We start from the raw sequence: 21,125 nt of genomic DNA, 5'->3' as shown, positions 1-21,125 counted from the left end.
TTAATCACGAAAGGTTTTATCTAATCACGATTTAATTATTGTTTAATTGGGTAACAATGATGTATTACTAGATACCGCTCATTGTTTATAATTTTATTAGAGAATAAAATTATTGCCAATTAAATAATAGCCTATAGGGTCGCACAAATAGAGCACTTAATGGAATAGTTAATTTAAATTATGGATTTAAATTAATTGATGATTATTTGAATTTTATTATAATTAAGTAAGACTTAATTGAGATAATATAAATTCGAATTAAAAGGAATGTTTTTTGCCCATAATAATTAAGTATGACTTAGTTATTAATTAAATAATAGAAATTCGTTTTTATTATTTAATCCAATACCTACTAGGGTTGGGCTTTGCTGTTATGGGCCTTTTTAATCAGCCATTATAAATACATAATGATAGGTTAAAGAGGCTTGTACGTTTTTGAGAAAACCCTAGCAGCAAAGAGAGGCAGAGGCAATTCAGATCGTCAAGAAGGAGGCTAGTACATCCATTCCGTAGTCAAGTTCGTGAGACGTTCTTGAAGGTGCTCGTGTGGATACCATAGAGATGTTTCTCCGAGAGGTAGACACAAAGCGTGATAGCTAGGATCTCCGTTGAGTTCGTGAAAGTTAAGCTCTTGAAAGGTATGATTCGTTATCTCCATAATCTGCCCATAATTATACATGGATCCTGTTTTTGGGTTTTGAAATTTTTTTTGTTTTATTTACGTTTATCCGCTGCGTTTTATGCCTTCGAAACCCAACAATGGCATCTGAGCTACGTGTATAAGGGGCTGATTTGGTTACGTGTTTACTGTATTTTTACAAGTATGCATGTGTGATGAGTCTGCAATGATAACAGTTATGTTATATGAGTCTGCCATGATAACAGTTATGTTATATGAATGATATGATGAATCTGTTAATGATCTATATGATGATACTAGTATGTTTAAGATCTGCCATAACTCATATGTATGCGATCTCTTAAAATATGTATACTGATACATTTTTTGGTAACTGGGATATGGATCGTGTGTATACTGATACATGCTTCTGGAATAGTATTCTGATACATGTTTTGCTAGTATTCTGATACTTAATTTTGCAAAAATTTCCGCCATCGGGGGGCTCGCTGCACCCCCCGAACCCCCCCAGCGACCTCACTGCGGAGGTCGATCCGCGTCCTTAGGGTTTCGTTTTTAATTTGTGCTTATGACATATGCTTTACTTATTTATTATTCTTGATTGGATCATGATAAGTGATAAATAGTATGTCATCTTTATATGATCTATCATGTTCTTTAATGGTTACTTGAGCATGGTGCATAGTTATGGCCTTAAGACCTTAGTTGTAATGGTTTATTCTTTTGGTTTGTAATAAATACGACTTGCATGTCGTTTTCTATTTGTAGTTGTTTTATCTCGAATGTAACTCGAGTTCTTTTGTAAGTTCATTAGTATAATTCTTAATGTAACATCCAAGAAGGACAAGGGAAAGAGGAGGCATCCTATGGAGGCCAAGGAGACAATGGAAGCAATAGAGAATACATATGTAATAGTTATTTTTATACCATAGACTGACCTTGATCTTTTCATTAGCCTGAAAAGATCACATAGGATTGGGCCATAACTATTGCACGTTTACTTTACGCACTTTTCATATGATGTATAAATAGTATGTGTAGAGTAGAAAATGTATGTTTTAATTAGATTAATGATGCATGTATGTATTAGATACATCACCCATGCCATGCCTTTAAATAAGATAAAATCTGTAACGACTCAAGATTTAAAATTAACAAACGATCATGAGATTCTTGTGTTTATGAAACACGGAATAAAATACGAATTTTCTTTATTTCTTACATGGGGCGATTTTGTCAACAACGGGTTCATAGAACTTGTAAGGCTGTGGGTTTTAAGCGAGACCGATGTGACTCCTCCACTACCTGGAAATCAAACCATTGACGAGTATTGATTTGAAGTATTTTATTCAAGGAAAAATTGGGAATCTCTTTATGATGGGATCATGATCGTTCTAAATTAAAAATCCCTAAGTAAAAATATTAAGTTTTAATCAGATGCTTTCCAATGAATGAACACTCATTAAATCCTAGATCGATAAGGGGAAGGGCTGTCAGTGGCAGGGGACTCCTATCTATCATGGTGAAATGCGACGAATATAAACGGTTATATTCGGACGTTGTATCATTGGGTCTAACTTAACCGAGTCATCATAATAAGGTGAATATAAACGGTTATATTCAACTATTATGAACTTAGAAGCATAGAGTTTGGTTAAAAATCTATTAGATAGATAAGATCAATTGTTGTTCACCAAATTATCCAAGAATTATATATGATATAATTGACAATTGTTGTCTACCTAAATAATCATGTTTTAAGGATACCAGTGGTTGACTTAGAACATGACGAAATATGGATCTTGGCTCACAAGAGAGATTTATGGGATATACTTTCCGAATTAATAGTTAGGGCTATTAATTTGATAAAAAAATAGTGGGATATATTTTATGAATATATCATAATCATATGAACATAAAATTTTAACTCAGACAATCTAATATTTATTTTGCACTTTTATTATTGTAGATACTGAGTAATGGCAAACAACACAAACACACTATCCGTACGTTCAGTCCTTGAGAAGGACAAGCTGATAGGAGGAAACAACTTCCTAGACTGGCAGAGGAATTTGAGGATTGTCATCAAGCAGGAGCGCAAGCTTCATGTCATTGATATTCCTCCTTCAGGCCCCCTTCCTGAGGGTGCTACTGCTGATGAACAAGCAGCACGCACAAGGGATGAGAATGATGCAAATGATGTTGCATGTCTTATGTTGGCAACTATGAGTGCTAAGCTTTAAAGACAGCATGTGCATATGGATGCATATACTATCAATGAGCACTTGCAAAGCATGTTTGCAAGCCAAACTCGTCAAGAAAGGTTCAACACGAGTAAGTCACTTTTTAATTGCAAACAAGGGGCGAGTGAACCAGTTGGCCCACATGTTTAGAAGATGATTGGTTACATTGAGTACCTTGAAACTTTGGGTTTCCCGATTGGTCTGGAAACTGGTATTGACCTAATCATGAATTCTTTGAACAACAAATTCACTCAGTTTGTTGTGAACTACAATATGAATGAATTTGACAAAACACCTACTGAATTGTTGCATATGTTGAGAACATATGAGAACAACATGAAGACAGCTGAACCTGCTCCCATACTGATGGTGGGAAATAAAGGTAAGGCCAAAGGGAAGGGCAAATGGAAGGGTAAGAAGAATATTGGATCTGATTCTACACCCAAGCCAAAGTCAGGTCCCAAACAGGCTTTAAAACCTAAAGGTGGTGTGGCCAAGGGTGAATGTCACTACTGTAAGAAAGATGGTCACTGGAAGAGAAACTGTCCAATTTACTTGGAGGATCTGAAGAAAAAGAAAGCAGTTCAGATTTCTGGATCAGGTATTTATGTTATAGAAGTCAATTTGTCTATTTCTACATCTTGGGTATTTGATATTGGATGTGCTTCTCACATTTGTATAAATGTGCAGGGCCTGCAGAGAAGTAGAACTTTGGCTAAGGGAGAAGTGGACCTAAGAGTAGGCAATGGAGCAAAAGTTGCTGCTTTTGCTGTAGGGACTTATTATTTATCTATGCCCTCTGGGCTTGTTTTAGAACTAGAAGACTGTTATTACGTGCCTGCGATTCGCAGAAACATTATTTATGTTTCTTGTTTGGACAAGAAAGGTTTTTCGTTTACAATAAAGAACAACAGTTGCTCTTTTGCTTTGAATGATTTAACCTATGGTGTTGCGCGTTTATTTAATGGTTTATATGTTCTTGATTTAGATAACCCTGTCTGTAATATAGAAAATAAACGACTTAAAATGAATGACTCAAATCAAACATACCTCTGGCATTGTCGTTTAGGCCACATAAATGAGAAACGCATATCCAAATTACATAAGGATGGATACTTGGATAAGTTTGATTTTGAATCATACCAAGAATGCGAATCTTGTTTGCTTGGTAAGATGACTAAAGCCCCTTTCACTGGTAAGGGTCAAAGGGCCACTAAACGTCTGGAGCTAATACATAGTGATGTATGTGGCTCAATGCGTGTAATGGCTAGAGGAGGCTACTACTACTTCATAACATTTACTGATGATTTCAGTAGATATGGATATGTATATCTTATGAAGAACAAATCCGATTCTTTTAAAAAAATTAAAGAATACAAGGTTGAAGTAGAGAAGCAAATTGGCGGAGATGCAAGTATTAAGATCTTACGATCCGATCGTGGGGGTGAATACTTAAGCACCGAATTTAGAGAGTATTTGAAAGAGTGTGGTATTGTATCACAACTCACTCCGCCAAGAACACCTCAATGGAATGGAGTTTCAGAGAGGAGAAATCGCACCTTGTTGGACATGGTGCGATCGATGATGAGTCATGCAGATCTTCCAATTAGTTTCTGGGGTTACGCTCTAGAAACAGCGGCTTTCACACTTAACCGTGTTCCTACTAAGAAGGTTCAAAAGACTCCATATGAGATATGGAAGGAGAAACGGTCAGGCATGAACTTTATGAAAGTTTGGGGATGTAAGGCGTTTGTGAAACGTCAAGAATCTGACAAGCTTGGACCTAAATCCGAAGAGTGCATTTTTGTAGGATACCCTAATGAAACAAAGGCGTATTATTTTTATAGTCCTTCTGAGCAGAAAGTGTTTATTGCTCGAGATGTTGTCTTCATGGAAAGAGATTTTGTTTCCAAAAGAAACAGTGGGTGAACTATAGATCTCGATGAAGATCGAGAACCGCAAAATAGCATTGAACCTGAAGTGGAACAAGAGCAGAATAATGATAATGCTCAACAAACACAGGTTGTTCGTAGATCTGGTAGATTTCGCCATGAGCCAGAGAGATATGGATTTCTCATGACTCAGTGTGGTGATTTGATGCTCATAGATGAAGATGAGCCTCTCACATACCAAGATGCTATGAACAGTCCAGACTCTAAGAGATGGCTTGAAGCCATGAAATCCGAGATAGATTCCATGTACGAAAACCAAGTATGGACTTTGGTTGATCCACCTGAAGGGGTAAAACCCATAGGGTGCAAATGGGTTTTTAAGAAGAAAAAGGGCATGGATGGAAATGTTCAGACCTATAAAGCTAGGCTGGTTGCAAAAGGTTTCAAACAAATTCATGGTATTGACTATGATGAAACTTTCTCACCAGTGGCTATGGTCAAGTCTATAAGGATTTTACTTGCCATTGCAGCATTCCATGATTATGAAATATGGCAAATGGATGTCAAAACAGCCTTCCTTAATGGAAGCCTTGAAGAGGATGTGTACATGACACAACCTGAGGGTTTTATCGATCCAAGGAATGCTGGCAAGGTATGTAAATTGCGTCGATCCATTTATGGATTGAAGCAATCCTCTAGGAGATGGAATATCCGTTTTGATGAAATAGTCACAGAGTATGGCTTTGTTCAAAACGAAGATGAACCGTGTGTTTACAAGAAGGTTAGTGGGAGCTATGTGGCATTCATAGTACTATATGTTGATGATATACTACTAATGGGGAATGACATACCTTCTCTAAAGGCTGTTAAGACTTGGTTAGGGAGCAATTTCTCCATTAAAGACTTAGGAGAGGCATCCTACATTCTAGGAATGAGGATCTATAGAGAAAGATCTAGAAGGATGATCGGTCTAAGTCAGAGCACATACATTGATAAGGTTTTGCATCGTTTTGGAATGCAAAATGCAAAAAGGGGATATGTCCCCGTGTCTCAAGGGATAACGATCTCCAAGGACCAGTGTCTGAAATCATTGGATGAGAAGGACCACATGAATAAAGTTCCATATGCTTCAGCAATTGGATCTATCATGTATGCAATGGTATGTACTCGCCCAGATGTCTCATATGCTTTGAGCATGACGAGCAGATACCAGTCTAATCCGGGTGAAGGTCACTGGACGGCAGTTAAGAATATTCTTAAGTACCTGAAAAGAACTAAAGATTCATTCTTGGTGTATGGAGGAGAAAAGAAACTCGTTGTAAAAGGTTACACCGATGCAAGTTTCCAAACAGACAGAGATGATACTGTATCACAGTCTGGTTTTGTGTTTTGTCTAAACGGAGGTGCTGTAAGCTGGAAGAGTTCAAAGCAAGAAACAGTAGCTGATTCTACAATGGAGGCTGAGTACATTGCAGCTTGTGAAGCAGCTAAGGAGGCCGTTTGGATTCGAAAGTTCATTTCTGATTTGGGAGTGGTTCCATCGATCGCAGATCCCATTGATCTATACTGCGATAATAATGGAGCCATTGCACAGGCTAAAGAACCTAGATCACACTCCCGGGCTAAACATATACTCAGGAGATTTCACCCTATTCGAGAGATTAATGAAAGGGGTGATATACACATATGTAAAGTGCACACAAATGATAACATTGCAGACCCACTGACCAAAGGCTTGTCGCAGCAGAAGCACGATGGTCACACTAGTTCCATAGGTATTAGATATATGGGTGATTGGCTCTAGTGCAAGTGGGAGATTGTTAGTGTAGGTGCCCTAGAGGCAATACATTATTCTTTTATAATCTTTATGTCAGTTGATCATTCAATAAATGTATTTATTATGACCTTAATTACTGCGATATTTTGTTAGCATAATAAATGTCCTTAGAATCATGATACAAATTGTATAGTTTAAGTACATGACTTGAACTTGAGATTATATAATATATTATATTCTTAAAGGTCCCTAGTCGAGTATTATTATATATGACAATAATAATACATAGATAGACTAGTATGTTGTTTGACAAGATAACCACATCTCATTGGTTATAAGTATGGGGATACTAAAGTCAATACATAGGTACATGTGAGAGTACATGGTACTGGACAGACCCACAGTGAGATTCTTCATGTTTAATAAAGTCATAAGAAAGACTCACAGTGATAATCGTGTAACGATCCTTTGACTTGAAATCATTATATTTTTAGCTTTACACTTTTAGTTCACTATTGGGAATAACAGAGTCCTTTTTCTTTCTAATTGTTAGCCCTCAGGACTTCAAATTGCAACTTGTACAAATGTAAAAAAAAATCAACAATTTGATTTTCTTTACTTCTATTTCATTTTATCATGAGTTGTGATGCTTGATAATGCATTAACCATTGACATGTTGATCACATTTCAATGTTATTGAACATAGAATATATTAACAGTTTTATCAATATTACGTAGAATAAAATTTTACGGAGACCAATATTTCATTAGAGACCTCGCAGCCCACTTATGATCTACAATCAAAAAATATAAAATATGTTATTTTATGAAGTATTAACTACGAATATCACTAATTCATTAAAATTATTAAAAATCTATTAAATTTAATAAGTATAATGTGTATGTTTTGCAATTTAAACATATGTTCAGCAAAATAAACATGTTTAATAGAATAAAACAATTTATAATATTTTACATGCGATATATTCAATATTTTGAATAAAATAATGATCTTTGTTGAACATAATACGCAAAACAATACATTTTGTAATGTTTTTATGCAAGCAGAAAATAAGTGGTCTATAACAAAAACGTGGTTCATAGAAATTTACTCATATTTACAACGTAACTTCTATTTACATATGAACCCAAACACAACCACTCTAAATTCCTTCTCAATTCCTTAATGAAATATGTTTTACGCATCTGAATGTAATTATGTACCTGTATGTAATGGTCTTGTTGCAGAGTACTGATTGTGATTTTGAAATCATTAGTAAGAATTTAGATTCTACAAGAACCATAATGAAATTTGTAATTAGTACACTACATATATATTTGCCATGAGATCAAATCATTCATTTTACTGAATTTTTTTAGAATTTTGAGTACATGAATAAACATCTTTAAAATGTAGGGAAATTTCTGTATGTACATTTTTTTTAGTTCTATTTATAATAATATGACCTTACAAAAGTAAGGATTTTAAGAAACAATTTCTAAAAAAGACTAAGCGTCAGGTCTGTATGTTCGATCCTCTCCCTTTCTTTGTTCAAAACTTTCCTCTGATGTGAATCCCCATCCCAACACATAAAATGTATATGTATCGATTGACTGAGAAATGATGAAGTTGCAATTATTTACTCTAAGTATACTATGAGGAGTTGTGATTTTTTTTTGTTAGAGATGTTGTTGCTCTTAGCAATCGTTTGATAAAATGGACCACAAAAATTTAAAATTGTTATTGTTAACCTTAGTTATAAGTTATTGGTATAAAATTGTATTTAGTTAATTGTGGTTACCGTCTACAACTAAAAAAGTGATTTTGGCAACCGTCGCAGTTGCATAGATTAAAAAGGGATCAGCCCAAAATGACCAGGATTTTTTAGGCCGGATCGGGTCAGATCAATCTTGAAATCTATTTCACCAAAAGTAAGATAATAGTTGCATTTTATATTGCTAAGTTTTAATTTTTGAAAATAATGCGAAACTTTTGTAAATTATTTTTAAAAAAAATGTTATTTTGGAAAGTAATAATATAATAAGAACTTTTCTTAAAATAAAAGACCTAAAATGTATTAGACAACTATTTTTTATTTACAATTATAATTGTATATTATTTTGTTGTTAAAAGAAAACTTTTTAATATCAAGATTCGTACCAGACAAACTATCTTCCACTAAAATTTAAACGTTATCGAATTTTCTTGTCAAAAAAAACTTAAAAAAATTCCTTTTTTAGTATGGATTCAAGAATTCATCCCGCAAACTTAATGTATTTAAGCATTTCATGGTGTTAAAAAAATTAATGACCTTTTTTTTGCACGATTGTGCCACCTAATATTTATTCTCGTAACAATTTTGAAAAGAAAAATTATGCAAATAAAACATTTGATAAAAAAAGAACATGATACGTATAATGTTTTGCAACATAATAAAAAGGATAGTTATAAAGTTTCAATATTAAAATGGCTTTAAATAATACAAATTGATTCAATAAGTAATATAGTAATATTCTTAACATGCTATTAAAAACAAAATTTATAATTATTTAAGAGAATTAGAACAATTATAAATTAAGACATTGCCACATTGACCATGTTATCAAAAATTGCACTTTCATTTTATATGTGACCATGAACATCGCCAGAATATGCTTCATCATTACAGACATAAATTAAGTATCGCTCACTAACAAAATTTCAGCGGACAAGTTACTATATTGATCATATTACAAATTCCTGAATATATGACCAACACAATTTAATATTTTACTCCTTTCCTTTTAGCCTTTTCTTCTGCTTTCTCTTCTGATCATGCAAACCTGAGCATAAACACTCCAACGAGTTAAGGATTTACAAGAAATTTAAAAAAAAACTACAATTCAGAGAAAAATGTAAATGAACATTACGTTTTTTCTCCTCTCTTCTTTTCTTTCTTTGATTTTCTAATCTTTTCCGATTTTCTGCTGCCCCTTTGAAATCCATGTGCACCTGAGAAAATATATGAAAAGGGAACATATCAGACATCCATTTATTCACGCATTAATCACTTGTTTTAGGCATTACATGTTTCAAGTTCTACTTGTCAGCTAAGCTCACTTTAGACTATATCTTCCGATGGCGTTAAGATACAATGGCACAAGGGGTTTCCAGTCGTCAATTGGGAAAACAATTTCAAAGTACATGCTAGATAATCCTTGCAAATGTATATTCAAGATAGCAGGTACTCCATCCCATATTATGTGTCTTCTTTGACTTTGTGCCGATCAAATTGACTTAAGTTTGACCGAAGTTTATTAATAATTTATAATTAAACAAAATAAAAAAATTACATCACCGGAAAGTAGATTTAATCTACTTTAATATATAATTTTTAGTTTTTTAAAATAATATACGAGTAAAGTTTAATCGTTGGTCAAAAGTTGGTCAATTTGACTTCTATAAAAGGAAATGTGACACATAATATGAGATGGAGGGAGTATTTTTTTATTACCTCATGACCAGAACTTTTAAGTGCTTGGAGTGGTTCCACGCGATTCTGACCTATGACAACCAACTTGCTTCTTTTGCCATCTCCAGAGTTCTTGGTATCATCTTGTTTGTGTCTAGCTAATTCCTCAAATTGGTCTTGAAGAAGGGAGGATATACCAGCCTGTTAAAAAAATTGCGTCACAAACTTTTAGTAACTAGACTTCAGGAAACTGTTTTCATAAAAGTTCTACATAGTTTAGATATCCATCAGATAGCAGCATTTACAGCAAAGTTGGTCAACTCAGAAAGGTTTTTACTACTACAACACAATGGTTGAAATAATACTGAGTTACGCAAGAGCAAATATTGAGCAGAGACCCCCAGCACAATACAATAGCAAATATAAATAGATAGATTGGTAAAATCATTACTATGTAATGTCTTTTCCCTAGGTTTTGTGAACTACGAATTATGGGGACTTAGTGATCTATACTCTGCCAACTCTTTCCAAGCTTCCAACAGAAAGGTTGGAATTATACTGAGTTATGCAAGCAAATATTGAGCAGAGAATCCCAGCACAAAACAGTAGCAAATAGAAATGTATTGATTGGTAAAATCATTACTATATGTACCGTCTTTTCCCTAGGTTTTGTAAACTACGAAATATGGAGACTTAGTGATCTATACTCCGCCAATTTTTTTCAAGCTTCCAGTCAGCCAACATCTGCACGTCTTGGAATAACCAAATTCAGTCAATTTTAGTCATAATCAATGTCATAAATTTTCATAAATTCCTATATTCATAACAATCTCTCTGCCACTGTTTGTAAGAAAATGACTCCTGTGCTGACACTTTTTCTTCAAATTAAAACCAATATTACTGAAGCTCACTTCAAAATTGTAATTATCCAACACTGCAACAGTGTGCTTACAACAATTCAATTAGAATTGCAACTTCTGCAATATTTTATGTTATGAAAATTTAAACATACAGAACAGGGCAAGGTACTATAACTGTGGCATGCAGTATGGACCAACTAATCATGTATTGAACAAGATATTGAATGCACAGGAAAAACATGTGCAAAAATTTTAAATGCAAAATATACATGCAGATCTATCTACACCAGATGATGGCAAGTAAATTACAACAAAAGAGGTCAGGTGCATAAAATTACCCCAGCTAGATATCGATGTGAGAATGTATTAGGTTGCAATGGCCGTGAAAGAAGCAATTTGAGTTCCTACAGTTCAGAGATACAACAAGTTCTGTGAAACTTAGGAAAACAGGCAGAATAAGATCTGCATTTTCAGTTTTTTTTATAAGTATCCCATATTTAAAGATACCTGTTGAAGCTTCTTTAGATGAATTAAACTTGATTTCTTTTGCTTGGAAATATTCACTCTCTCTTCCTCGCTGTCATCATCTTCTACAACCATTTCAACTGATTCAGCATTCCGTCGCAACCAGCCTTTGCTCGCCTTTTCCTGGGATCAAAAATTTTATAGCTTTAGATGCATCCAAAGGTAAGTACAAGGAAAATAAATTGTAGCTACAAGACAGTATAATGCAATGGATTGCCTTTAAAAATATGCCTGGAACCTGGGAAGGCAACAAAAAGTCTGAAGTAACTTAACATTCCATACTGTAAAGTTTTATATTCGTTCAATAATAGAATTAAACAAGCATATACAGTTAAATTACATTTGATCATTTGTTCAGCTGGTATTTGTATATGAGCAGTGCCAAGAAACTATTTCTCTTTATCCTAATGAACTCTGTGTTTTTAAGTAAGTTGGCGAGGCTGCAAATACCTGGGACTCCTTCCTCGTAACCTTGTCAATTTGACGTGCAAGGGACATGCGTTTTAGAACCTCTGGCATGTATGAGAGTTCTACCGGAAAGCGCTTGAAACTTTCCTGAAAATAATAAGCAATTTTTGTTAACGCACACTAAAGGCTAAAATTAGCCATGACAAACATTAGTTCCGCTATATAGATGATGCTTGTGCCTTTCACTTCTATATTATTGGCTTTTTGACAAAAAATAACTTAGATTGTGTTGGGAACATATTATTCATTATAAATATACATGACAAGGATTGTATTATCATGTCGACTTCTCAAGCATACACAGATTTGAATGCCATGCCAGCGCAAAAATGAAATCCAAGTTCTTTTTAAATTACGAAAATGTCATTTGGACCAAATCCAACACTTTAAGTGGCATTTTATTACCCGGACATGATAAAAGCATTCCTTGTAAGTTATTTCCCTCTTAACTTAACATACAAGACACACTTTGGAGGCTAGAACACATAATCAAGATTTCCAGAGAACTCCTTCACAAAGTTGAAGTGAGATATGCTGAAAGTGAAAAACTACATACTATTACAAATTCTGATCCTAAGTATCAGGTATTTCATAATATCCTACTTTAGCGAACTTGCTAGTTATATTTTATATAGCCTATTCGTAATTAAATAAAATTGAAATAACATGTATAATGATACATACGAAGCATGAAGTAGATAATACTGGTGGCTACAGGCCCATGCTTGCTGCTTTTTAGTGCAGCACCAATATCTGTGCAGACTTGATAAATAAATGATATCTTATAACCGTTAATGCTTTTATGCTAAAATATTTGCATATTACGCTACCAGAAATGATTTACAGCCAGAAAGGAAAAAATTGACTATCAAGCAACTTGCAACAGACATTTTATCTGAAAATGTGGTAAAAAAATCCAGTGGAACAACTCATAAAGCTCAAATGTCCGTACATGAGATACAACAAAATATATGAACTCTAAATCAAATTTATAAACATGTGTTGCTAGTGAAAGGATTAAAAAGAAACTTGATAATTTGCAACCAAAAATACCTTTGAAAATGATTTACACATAGCAGCAAATTTTGAAGTATCGTTTGGGGATATTAGGCCAATGCTGCACCCATCAGCAGAGGCTCTGGCCGTTCTTCCACTTCTATGGACATAGACCTACCAATAAAAGCATTGTTGGCCCTCGTGCACATGAAAATTGAAAAAATACTAAAACATTTAGAAATTACATATAAAAGCATACTTCCGCTGAATGGGGAAGTTGATAATGAACCACAGTCCGGACACCAGGTATATCAATGCCTCTTGCTGCAATATCAGTAGCAACAAGTATACCATCCTTATTTCCTCGAAAACGGTCTATAGCCTGCAGTAAACAGACTATTTCAGACCAAAAAGTAATTATGTGTACAGAGATACCAGATGTTGCATGAATTTTAAATGAAACAGAAAGAAGCTAAAGACTTGAGAATTTAAAAACCTAGTGACAAGGCTCCCCCACCCCCAGCACCTTCGTGTAAAACTAAAGTTCAGAGGGCACTATGTCGACTTGTAGAGGGATCACCCTGAAACTGATCAACAGCAGACGCCAAATCACTACAGAGACTTTGTAGAGGAAGGCAACAAAGTTCAGTGTGACGGAGTTTGTTACTACGATATTTTTTCTGGGCAAATAGCCAAGTAGGGTGCTGTACACCTTGATTAACACGTCAATTTTCTGAAATTTTAAATGTATAGATGTATTCACTTATTACCCCACCTAATACAGTTGAAGGCTTTATACGCACAGAGGCACATAACCTCCTGCAGGCAGGGGAGAAGCACAAAGGTGAAACTCAATATTTATGTAATCAGAAAAAAAAACATGTGGCCCTTTGCTGTAACTAACATCATCAAGGTCTATCTGTAGCCCTCAATATCTATGCAAAAGTGCAGCAGTACATTATAGAGTATGAGATAAAAATACTTTTTACCCAAAGATATATGTTAAACATTAGGCTGAAATGAAGACTGTACGTTTTTAAAATAGTTTCAGCATGGAAATAGGAGTTTGGCATGGCCTTGTTGAATATGTCAGTTTGTAAATTAGACAAGAAACTGACACAATTTCTTAGACTTCTGTCCGTACAATAAAATGTATGTCCTAAAACATACCCAACAACCAGAAATATGAAGAAAAAAAAAAGATAAATGGCTATTAGATTTAGCAAGGAAGAACATGAAAAGGGCACCAAAATATGAGGATAAATTTAGCCACGATAATGGCAAAAGCAGTATCTAACTAAGTACAGGTAAGTACTTGAACTATTTGCAAGCGTACAAGTGTATATATATTAGCATGTAAGTTGATGTGAGCGTTTAATTGCCAAACTTAAATTTAGATCTTTATTCATCTTGCAAATGATACTAAACAACAAACTGCGTTAACCTTACTTACAATCTAGTTCATATATTTATCTTAGTACACTTGCTATATCCTAATTACTTCTTAGTCTCTAATTTATCTCAAGTATGTTCTCTGATCTCTCCTCTAGTTTAAACATTATCAGCTAATATTGACAATCAAACGATTCGTATTTGTCCTAATAAAGTTAGACTACTTATTTGTAAGTGTAAAATAGATTGACGTATGATGTCAACCAGAATCATTAAAGTGTTTATGTCCATATTATAGAATCAACCAAATCCCATTATTACAACTAATATCTTGTAGTTCGCAGACCATTTTTAGATAACTTTATTTTGAAACGGAGTTAGTAGATCCAAACAGGCTTGATCATGCTTCAGATAATCAAAGCATTAAATCCTACAAATAGCTTCCTGAAGAGACAAACGGCAACATCAGCCGTGGAATACATACATGTTGGTTGAAAAAGAGAAACGTTGTCGGGGTTCAAAGCTATCAAAATTGCATAAGGTTAAAAGGAGGGTCTTACAAAACTAATTTTAGGTCCAATACAACTTCAGGGTACAAACTGTTCAGCTCTTAAAGGAAGTCCTATATATGCATGTGCAAATGAGCAAAGAACGGCAAACAAGTGGCCAAAAGCTTTTCACAAAGAATTTAAAGACAATGACTATTACGGACGTAGTGACAGCAAGAGAATGGTGGAAGAGTGAAAAAATTAACACCACCATCATGCATTGCTCAACATCAGTGGATAAACAGTGTTTTCCTTGGCCTTTAAAGATTTCACCAACTTTAAGAGCATTTCTCGGATCCCTCTTTCCCCTCACCAGTAGCTCTGCATTTTGAATGCTAGTGTTAGTTGACCAAGAACATCCTTTTAGGTTCTGAAGGATCAGGCCCACGAGAAGACATTGCCACTGGCATAACAACTCTTTTCTTGGCCTACTAATCGATGAGGATAGGAGTAGTGACAATATATTGTATAATACATTTGGATATTTGTATCATTCTTGACAAAAATTACTCTCTGTTTCGAGTCCTTGTACAGTTTGATAACCTCCGTCAATAGATTTCATGTCATCAACACAAACTGTACCTTTTTCTCAAAACTGATCCAAGGTCTTGGTTGCTGCATCAACTTGTCTGACAGCCCAATCCATCTCTTCTTCGTACTGGCACTGGATAGACACTAGCTATATGCATCTAGCCCAGAAAAACCAATAAAATATACAGCTAAAACTAAGCTCTAATCTGTATTAAGTTAAAGAAAATTATTCACTTAAGGGTTCTAAGAAATTGGGAAAGAACGTAGACAGTGATAGGTTGGGCTCACATATAGTGTATATAGGAACTTTGCTGTAATTAGTAATAATCTATGTTGGACAAAAATAACGTCATAGTTCAATCTGCAGTACTTTAAACCAAATGACACTAAATGTATGCAATATGATGTGCAGTATTTCAAGTGGTAGTTCTGGAAGTGCAGTATTGATGTAGGAAAATGGCAATTGACATGTAATGTACGCATAATGCACATCATTCTAGCATATTCAATTAGTACAATTATTACTACAAAACCAAAAAAAAAGTATACACTTCATCTGTTAACTTTAAACTAGACTACTTAATCAGTAGTGAACCCTCTTAAAATGAATATAAGATCTTTTCATTTTTTTCTCTTTCTTGTTCATTACATTTTCCCTCCCTTTTCATCAACTTCCATTACCAATGGGGACAGAAGTGAAGAATTTTTGTATGATATTTATTAATTTATATACAAATAATATATAGATAAAAGTGTATGTATCAATGTATTTTATGTGGGGCTAGTAAATTATTTTAATAAGTAGTTTTTTATAATAAGCCCAATTGTTTACGGGCCTTAGTCATTAGGTATTCTACTATCTATATAATGATGTATTGATGTAACCCCTAACATATCATTTTAGAGTTGATAAATTAAGATTTAAGACTCTTCTTGGGATGTGATTCATCGTTTATCTCCATCACATGCAGTTACTCCACCCAAGTCTATCTATTGTGCTTATATCATTATAAAGCTTTGTTACAAAATCTTTCCCAAATCAACTACGTTCCAACTAGCTCAAGGATACTGAGTCACTAACAATAAAAGGGCACCACATTAACATTATCTACATGATAGGAAATTGAAACAAACAGTGGCGTACAAACCTTCAAGCGAGCTCGCTGCTGCATATCGCCGTGAAGGGTGTAAACATTGATTCCAAGAATAAGCAGTAGGGAAGAAATATGACGTAGAGCTGAAATTGATGTGCAGAAAACAATTGTTTGTCCCTGTCCATGAACAGCAAGAATGTAATATAAATAGGCATCTTTGTCTTCCTCGCGGCATCTGCAAGATAATATCGATATTTAGCTCAACTATGTTATACCCACATATATCATCTTTTTTTCACCTTCTAAAGCATAAATGGAACCGTGGAACCTCAAAAAAAAATTTACACAGAAAATAAACTATGAACAGATGTAGACAACAAAAGTAAAACTATTTTATCTTGATAGTCTATGGAGAAGGAGAATCAATAACATTAAGGTCATTTGTGACCGACTCATCTCTCAGCCTACTGTATCTATCATTCCATGGGTACATATAAGCACTAAGCTGTCATTGTCTAGCAACATGAGTATCTAAAAATCTACATACAACATGAAACATGTTGTAAAATGTATGACAAACAAATCTAACAGTTAAATGCATTGATAACAGAATGCAACACACAATAGAGCCCAAAATTGAATCAAATATACAGAAGAATGTATTATTGTTAAATACTAATATACCAGAAGGCAAATGATCATACTCGATAAATGACTCCTCAAGTCTATCTGCCATAATTGAGGTATTAGTCAGATCAAAAATGGCAGCAGTCGGTCTCATTCCTGCTCGCTGAGACAAATTCTCTATTGAATTCAGATCATCGCTGAGTTTTGATTTCATTGACCCACGCTTTAGCTTCTTCCGAAAATCGGCAGACAGGGCAATAGTTGCAGAAAATACAAGTGTCTGCCTTTTTTTTCTCTGGAAGCTTGACACAGTAACACAACTTTGTGTATGAGAAGAGTGGCCTTCAACAGATTCCTTAACCCCTGGCAACATGTCTATTATGGACTGCAACTCATGAAAGTGACCATTTTCAATCATGCGATCAGCCTCATCCAGCACGAAAAAAGACAGAGAATGCATCTGCACAAATGTGATTAGCAATTCAGAGTAGTCAACCTATTTATGCAACCAATCAAGAAGCTAATCAGCCGATATGTTAGCTTACTTGGGGATAAGTTACAGCACCTCTACACAAATTTTTGAGATCTTCATTATTCAATAGATTCAATTATGATTTAATATGAGTATTTGGTTACAAGTCTGCAGATTCTCTATCCTACACTATAACCCTTCATCCCCGACATAGATGACCTTTAAAAAGTGCTAGATTAGGGTCAAACACAGCTGCTGCAAAAGGCAAATGCACCGGATACTCTAATTAACATACTTTGCATCTTTTACTTATCACATATTAAGTGCAACAGAAAATCTCACCGTTGTGAACAAGACATAAATGGTGGTGCTAACACTGGAAAAATATATAAAGAAACCAGATAAGCTGTAATGATTTAAATTAACATGCAATGGCGGCTTTCAACCACCTCAAATGTATTTGTGATTTGTAAAAGAGTAAGAGGAGGCTGTTGAAAGGCTTTAACGTCTAAAAATAATCAATTTCAGGCTTCAACAACAATAGCCAATGGAAACAAAATATTCAGAACTGTCCGAGTGTAGACAACTATTACCTATTTTTCTTTAGTTTTTGTACATATTATTTTAAGAAACGAGTGACAATGGTACCATGTAAACAATACGCTAGGTTTCTGCACAGAAACCTATAAAATATGAAGAATAATGGATCAGAATATAATTATTCCTTACTGCCAATATCCTATATAATGAAAGCTTTAAGAATAATGCAGTACTGCAATTCAAAAACACAATACAGTCTTCATTTAATTATCCCTTTCTGACTAAATATATATCTTCCTCGCAGCAATTCTTTCATTCACAACGACGAAAAAAATTAATAATAAAAGCAAAAGATATCACATGGTTATTTGGTTATGTCTAGGAATGACAAAAGTTCGTAGGAAAGAATTCATTCAGATACACATAATATGGTTAATAAATCGGGTGTTCTTGAGGCCTGTTACCCACATAAGTTCAGCTCTTTATACAAGAAACAGGTCTTTCTACACGGTAAGAACAATTTCATGAAGTTCTATCTTCCGTAGAGGGGAAATAAGTATGGTTGTAGGGCAAGTGGGCAGCAAGAGTAGGGCAATAGCTCTTGGAGAAAATCCATTTCATATAGGGTACTTCTTAAGGTCTATTAAATGCCCAATCCCTAAAAAACATGGGTGTGAGGATAATTCCAGTATTTATTTGCAAATAAGGGTCTCTTAAGCTCTCTGTTGTTTATTTATTCTTAGGACTTCGATTAATGCTCAATGCAGAATTAGTTGTAGGGTAAGTGGGCAACAAGAGTAGGGTAATAGCTCTTGGAGAAAATTCATTTCATATATGGTACTTCTTAAGATCTATTAAATGTCCCAATCCCTAAAAGACATGGGCGTGAGGATAATTCCAGCCTTTATTTGCAAATAAGGGTCTCCTATGCTCTCTGTTGTGTATTTATTCTTAGGAATTCGATATTGGTCAATGCAGAATTAGTAAGAGATGCTACATGAATCCACATCTAAATGAAATGACTGTTTAATTGCAAAAACAGAGCGACAACAAGAAAATAAATCCCCCAAATAAAATTCAGATAATAATATGTTCCAACCTCAACAAGATGAATATGTCCACCAGACATAAGCTCCCAAAGCCTTCCCGGAGTCCCAACAATAATCTCAGGCCTTGCTTTTAAAAGTCTTTCCTGTTTTTGTGTTGACATCCCACCAACAATAGGGACGACCCTAATATTGGTATCTTTTGCTACTTCTTTCAGATGATCATGGACCTACACAAATACAAGCTAATAACACTGCAAGAAACCCAGACTCTAAAGACAAAAGAGAGAGAAAATTAAATTCTGGAATTTCATTTGGAATTCCCAACAAGTAAAGGAAGAAATTAAAAATGTCATATATAAGTACCTGAAGTGCAAGCTCTCTTGTGGGGGTAATAATAAGAGCCCGCAAAAAACCTCTTGCAGCAATCTTGGCACCCGCATCGCTGTTATCAATAGAAACGTTATCAGCTTTTTCTCTTTCTTCAAGAAGACGTTGCAATATAGGCAGACCAAACGCAAGTGTTTTTCCAGATCCTGTTTCGGCTGCACCTATAACATCCTGCAACGAGAATAAAAACAATGAGTATATTCAGTTCACCGTCACTCGTTCAGCAGCCTGACATAACATACAAATTGGTTTTAACCTTTCCTTGATGTGCAGCTGCCGGGATGCAAGCTTTCTGTATTGGCGTAGGCTCCTTAAACTTAAGCCTGTATATTGATTTCATGATCAATGGATGAAGTCTCAGTTCATTCCACGCATAAAATTCACCATCCTCAAATGCATCCTCTTCGGGAACATCGGGAACTATAATAGCATAAACACACTATGTTAAGACAGCCTGCAATTTAAATATGTAAAAACAATCCGCACTGATACATCAAAATCTACTTCATCTCCAATCACTTACATTAGCAAACACCGAAATTATCTCAGCATCATAAAACGAAATTATTTGCATAAGCAAAAGCTAATATACACTACCGTAATCACCTCAGCATAACAAAAGCTAATATACACTACCGTATGTAACTTACCATTACAAAAGCCAAGATAGCCCGAATTTTCTATTATGTGCTCATGGGCACATGATAAGTGCGGAAAGCTAGAAGCTTAATGCATTTTGATTGGTTCCTTTTTTATCATAGTGGGGGACCCTCCAGCATTAACAAAAATTCCACCAATCAAAATGGCCTAAACTTCTAACTTTCCGCGCTTATCATTTGCCCATAGGCACACAATAGAAAAAACAAATATAGCCTACCGTAATTACCTCAGCATTACAAACGCTAATATACACTACACTACCGTAATTACCTCAGCATTATAAAACTACATAATATTAGAATTAACACAACTCAAATCATTAATTTTAGGGAAATTCAATTAACGACAATCCTAACCTGCCACGACTTTCGCAACCTCCCATTTCTCCTCAACTTTCTTCTTCTTCCTACTCCTCTTCTTCGTTTTCTTATTCGCAAACTTCACTTCCTTCTCCTCCTCTCCGTCCTCACCGCCACTCTCACCTCCATCCTCAACATTCACACCGCCTTCCTCACCATCACCGCCTACATTACCACTCTTACTCGCTTTCCGCTTCTTCGATTTCACCTCCTCTTCAAATTTCGCTATCTCCAACCCATACGCCGACTCATCAATCTCCTCGAGCGATAAAAAACCTAATCAAACACAAATTCGAAAACTCAAATAAAAAAAATCTTCAAAATTAAAACGATTAATGACGTCATATATATTAAAGTACCGCCGTCGAGTTCGTTAGTGCCGGCGACGATAGAGAAGGTGTCGTCGGTGGAGGTGAACTCGGGGAGAGAAGAGTGCCAGGGGAGTGAGTCGATGCGGTCGAGTTGTTCTGAGTCGACTCGGGAAACTCGTCTAGGTTTTCTCCTTTTTTGGGGTTTAGATTGAAGTGAAGACATCTGTGTGAGTTTGAGTTGAACGGCTTGCGTCTGGCGTATTAGTGTATTACTAGGGCAGGGACTGTTAATAAAACACACC

General features: G+C 35.0%; 1 protein-coding gene across 1 annotated transcript; it reads right to left on the bottom strand.

The window, feature by feature from the left end:
• Positions 1–9,150: 9,150 nt before the first annotated feature.
• On the bottom strand, positions 9,151–21,094 carry LOC141659361 (DEAD-box ATP-dependent RNA helicase 13). The gene is made up of 15 exons (XM_074466182.1): positions 20,872–21,094; positions 20,510–20,788; positions 19,750–19,913; positions 19,470–19,664; positions 19,157–19,333; positions 17,123–17,505; positions 16,473–16,653; positions 13,113–13,235; positions 12,911–13,027; positions 11,840–11,944; positions 11,372–11,512; positions 11,203–11,268; positions 10,047–10,205; positions 9,463–9,544; positions 9,151–9,375 (listed from the first exon to the last, which is right to left on the bottom strand). The coding sequence occupies exons 1-15, from the start codon at positions 21,044–21,046 to the stop codon at positions 9,323–9,325; spliced, it is 2,400 nt and encodes a 799-aa protein (XP_074322283.1). The 5' UTR covers positions 21,047–21,094; the 3' UTR covers positions 9,151–9,322.
• Positions 21,095–21,125: the final 31 nt, after the last annotated feature.

Source organism: Apium graveolens, chromosome 5 (genome assembly GCF_009905375.1).
Source record: "Apium graveolens cultivar Ventura chromosome 5, ASM990537v1, whole genome shotgun sequence".
Taxonomy (NCBI): Eukaryota; Viridiplantae; Streptophyta; class Magnoliopsida; order Apiales; family Apiaceae; genus Apium; species Apium graveolens.
Note: the sequence above shows the minus strand (reverse complement) of the source record. Positions and strands in the feature narration are given on the sequence as shown.

Coding starts and splice junctions, on each gene's coding strand:
- LOC141659361 (XM_074466182.1), bottom strand. CDS start 21,046: ATGTCTTCACTTCAATCTAAACCCCAAAAAAGGAGAAAACCTAGACGA. Junction 17,506..19,156: donor GACATATTCATCTTGTTGAG/GTTGGAACATAT, acceptor ACATTTGTGCAG/ATGCATTCTCTGTCTTTTTT. Junction 11,269..11,371: donor ATCTAAAGAAGCTTCAACAG/GTATCTTTAAAT, acceptor TCTGAACTGTAG/GAACTCAAATTGCTTCTTTC.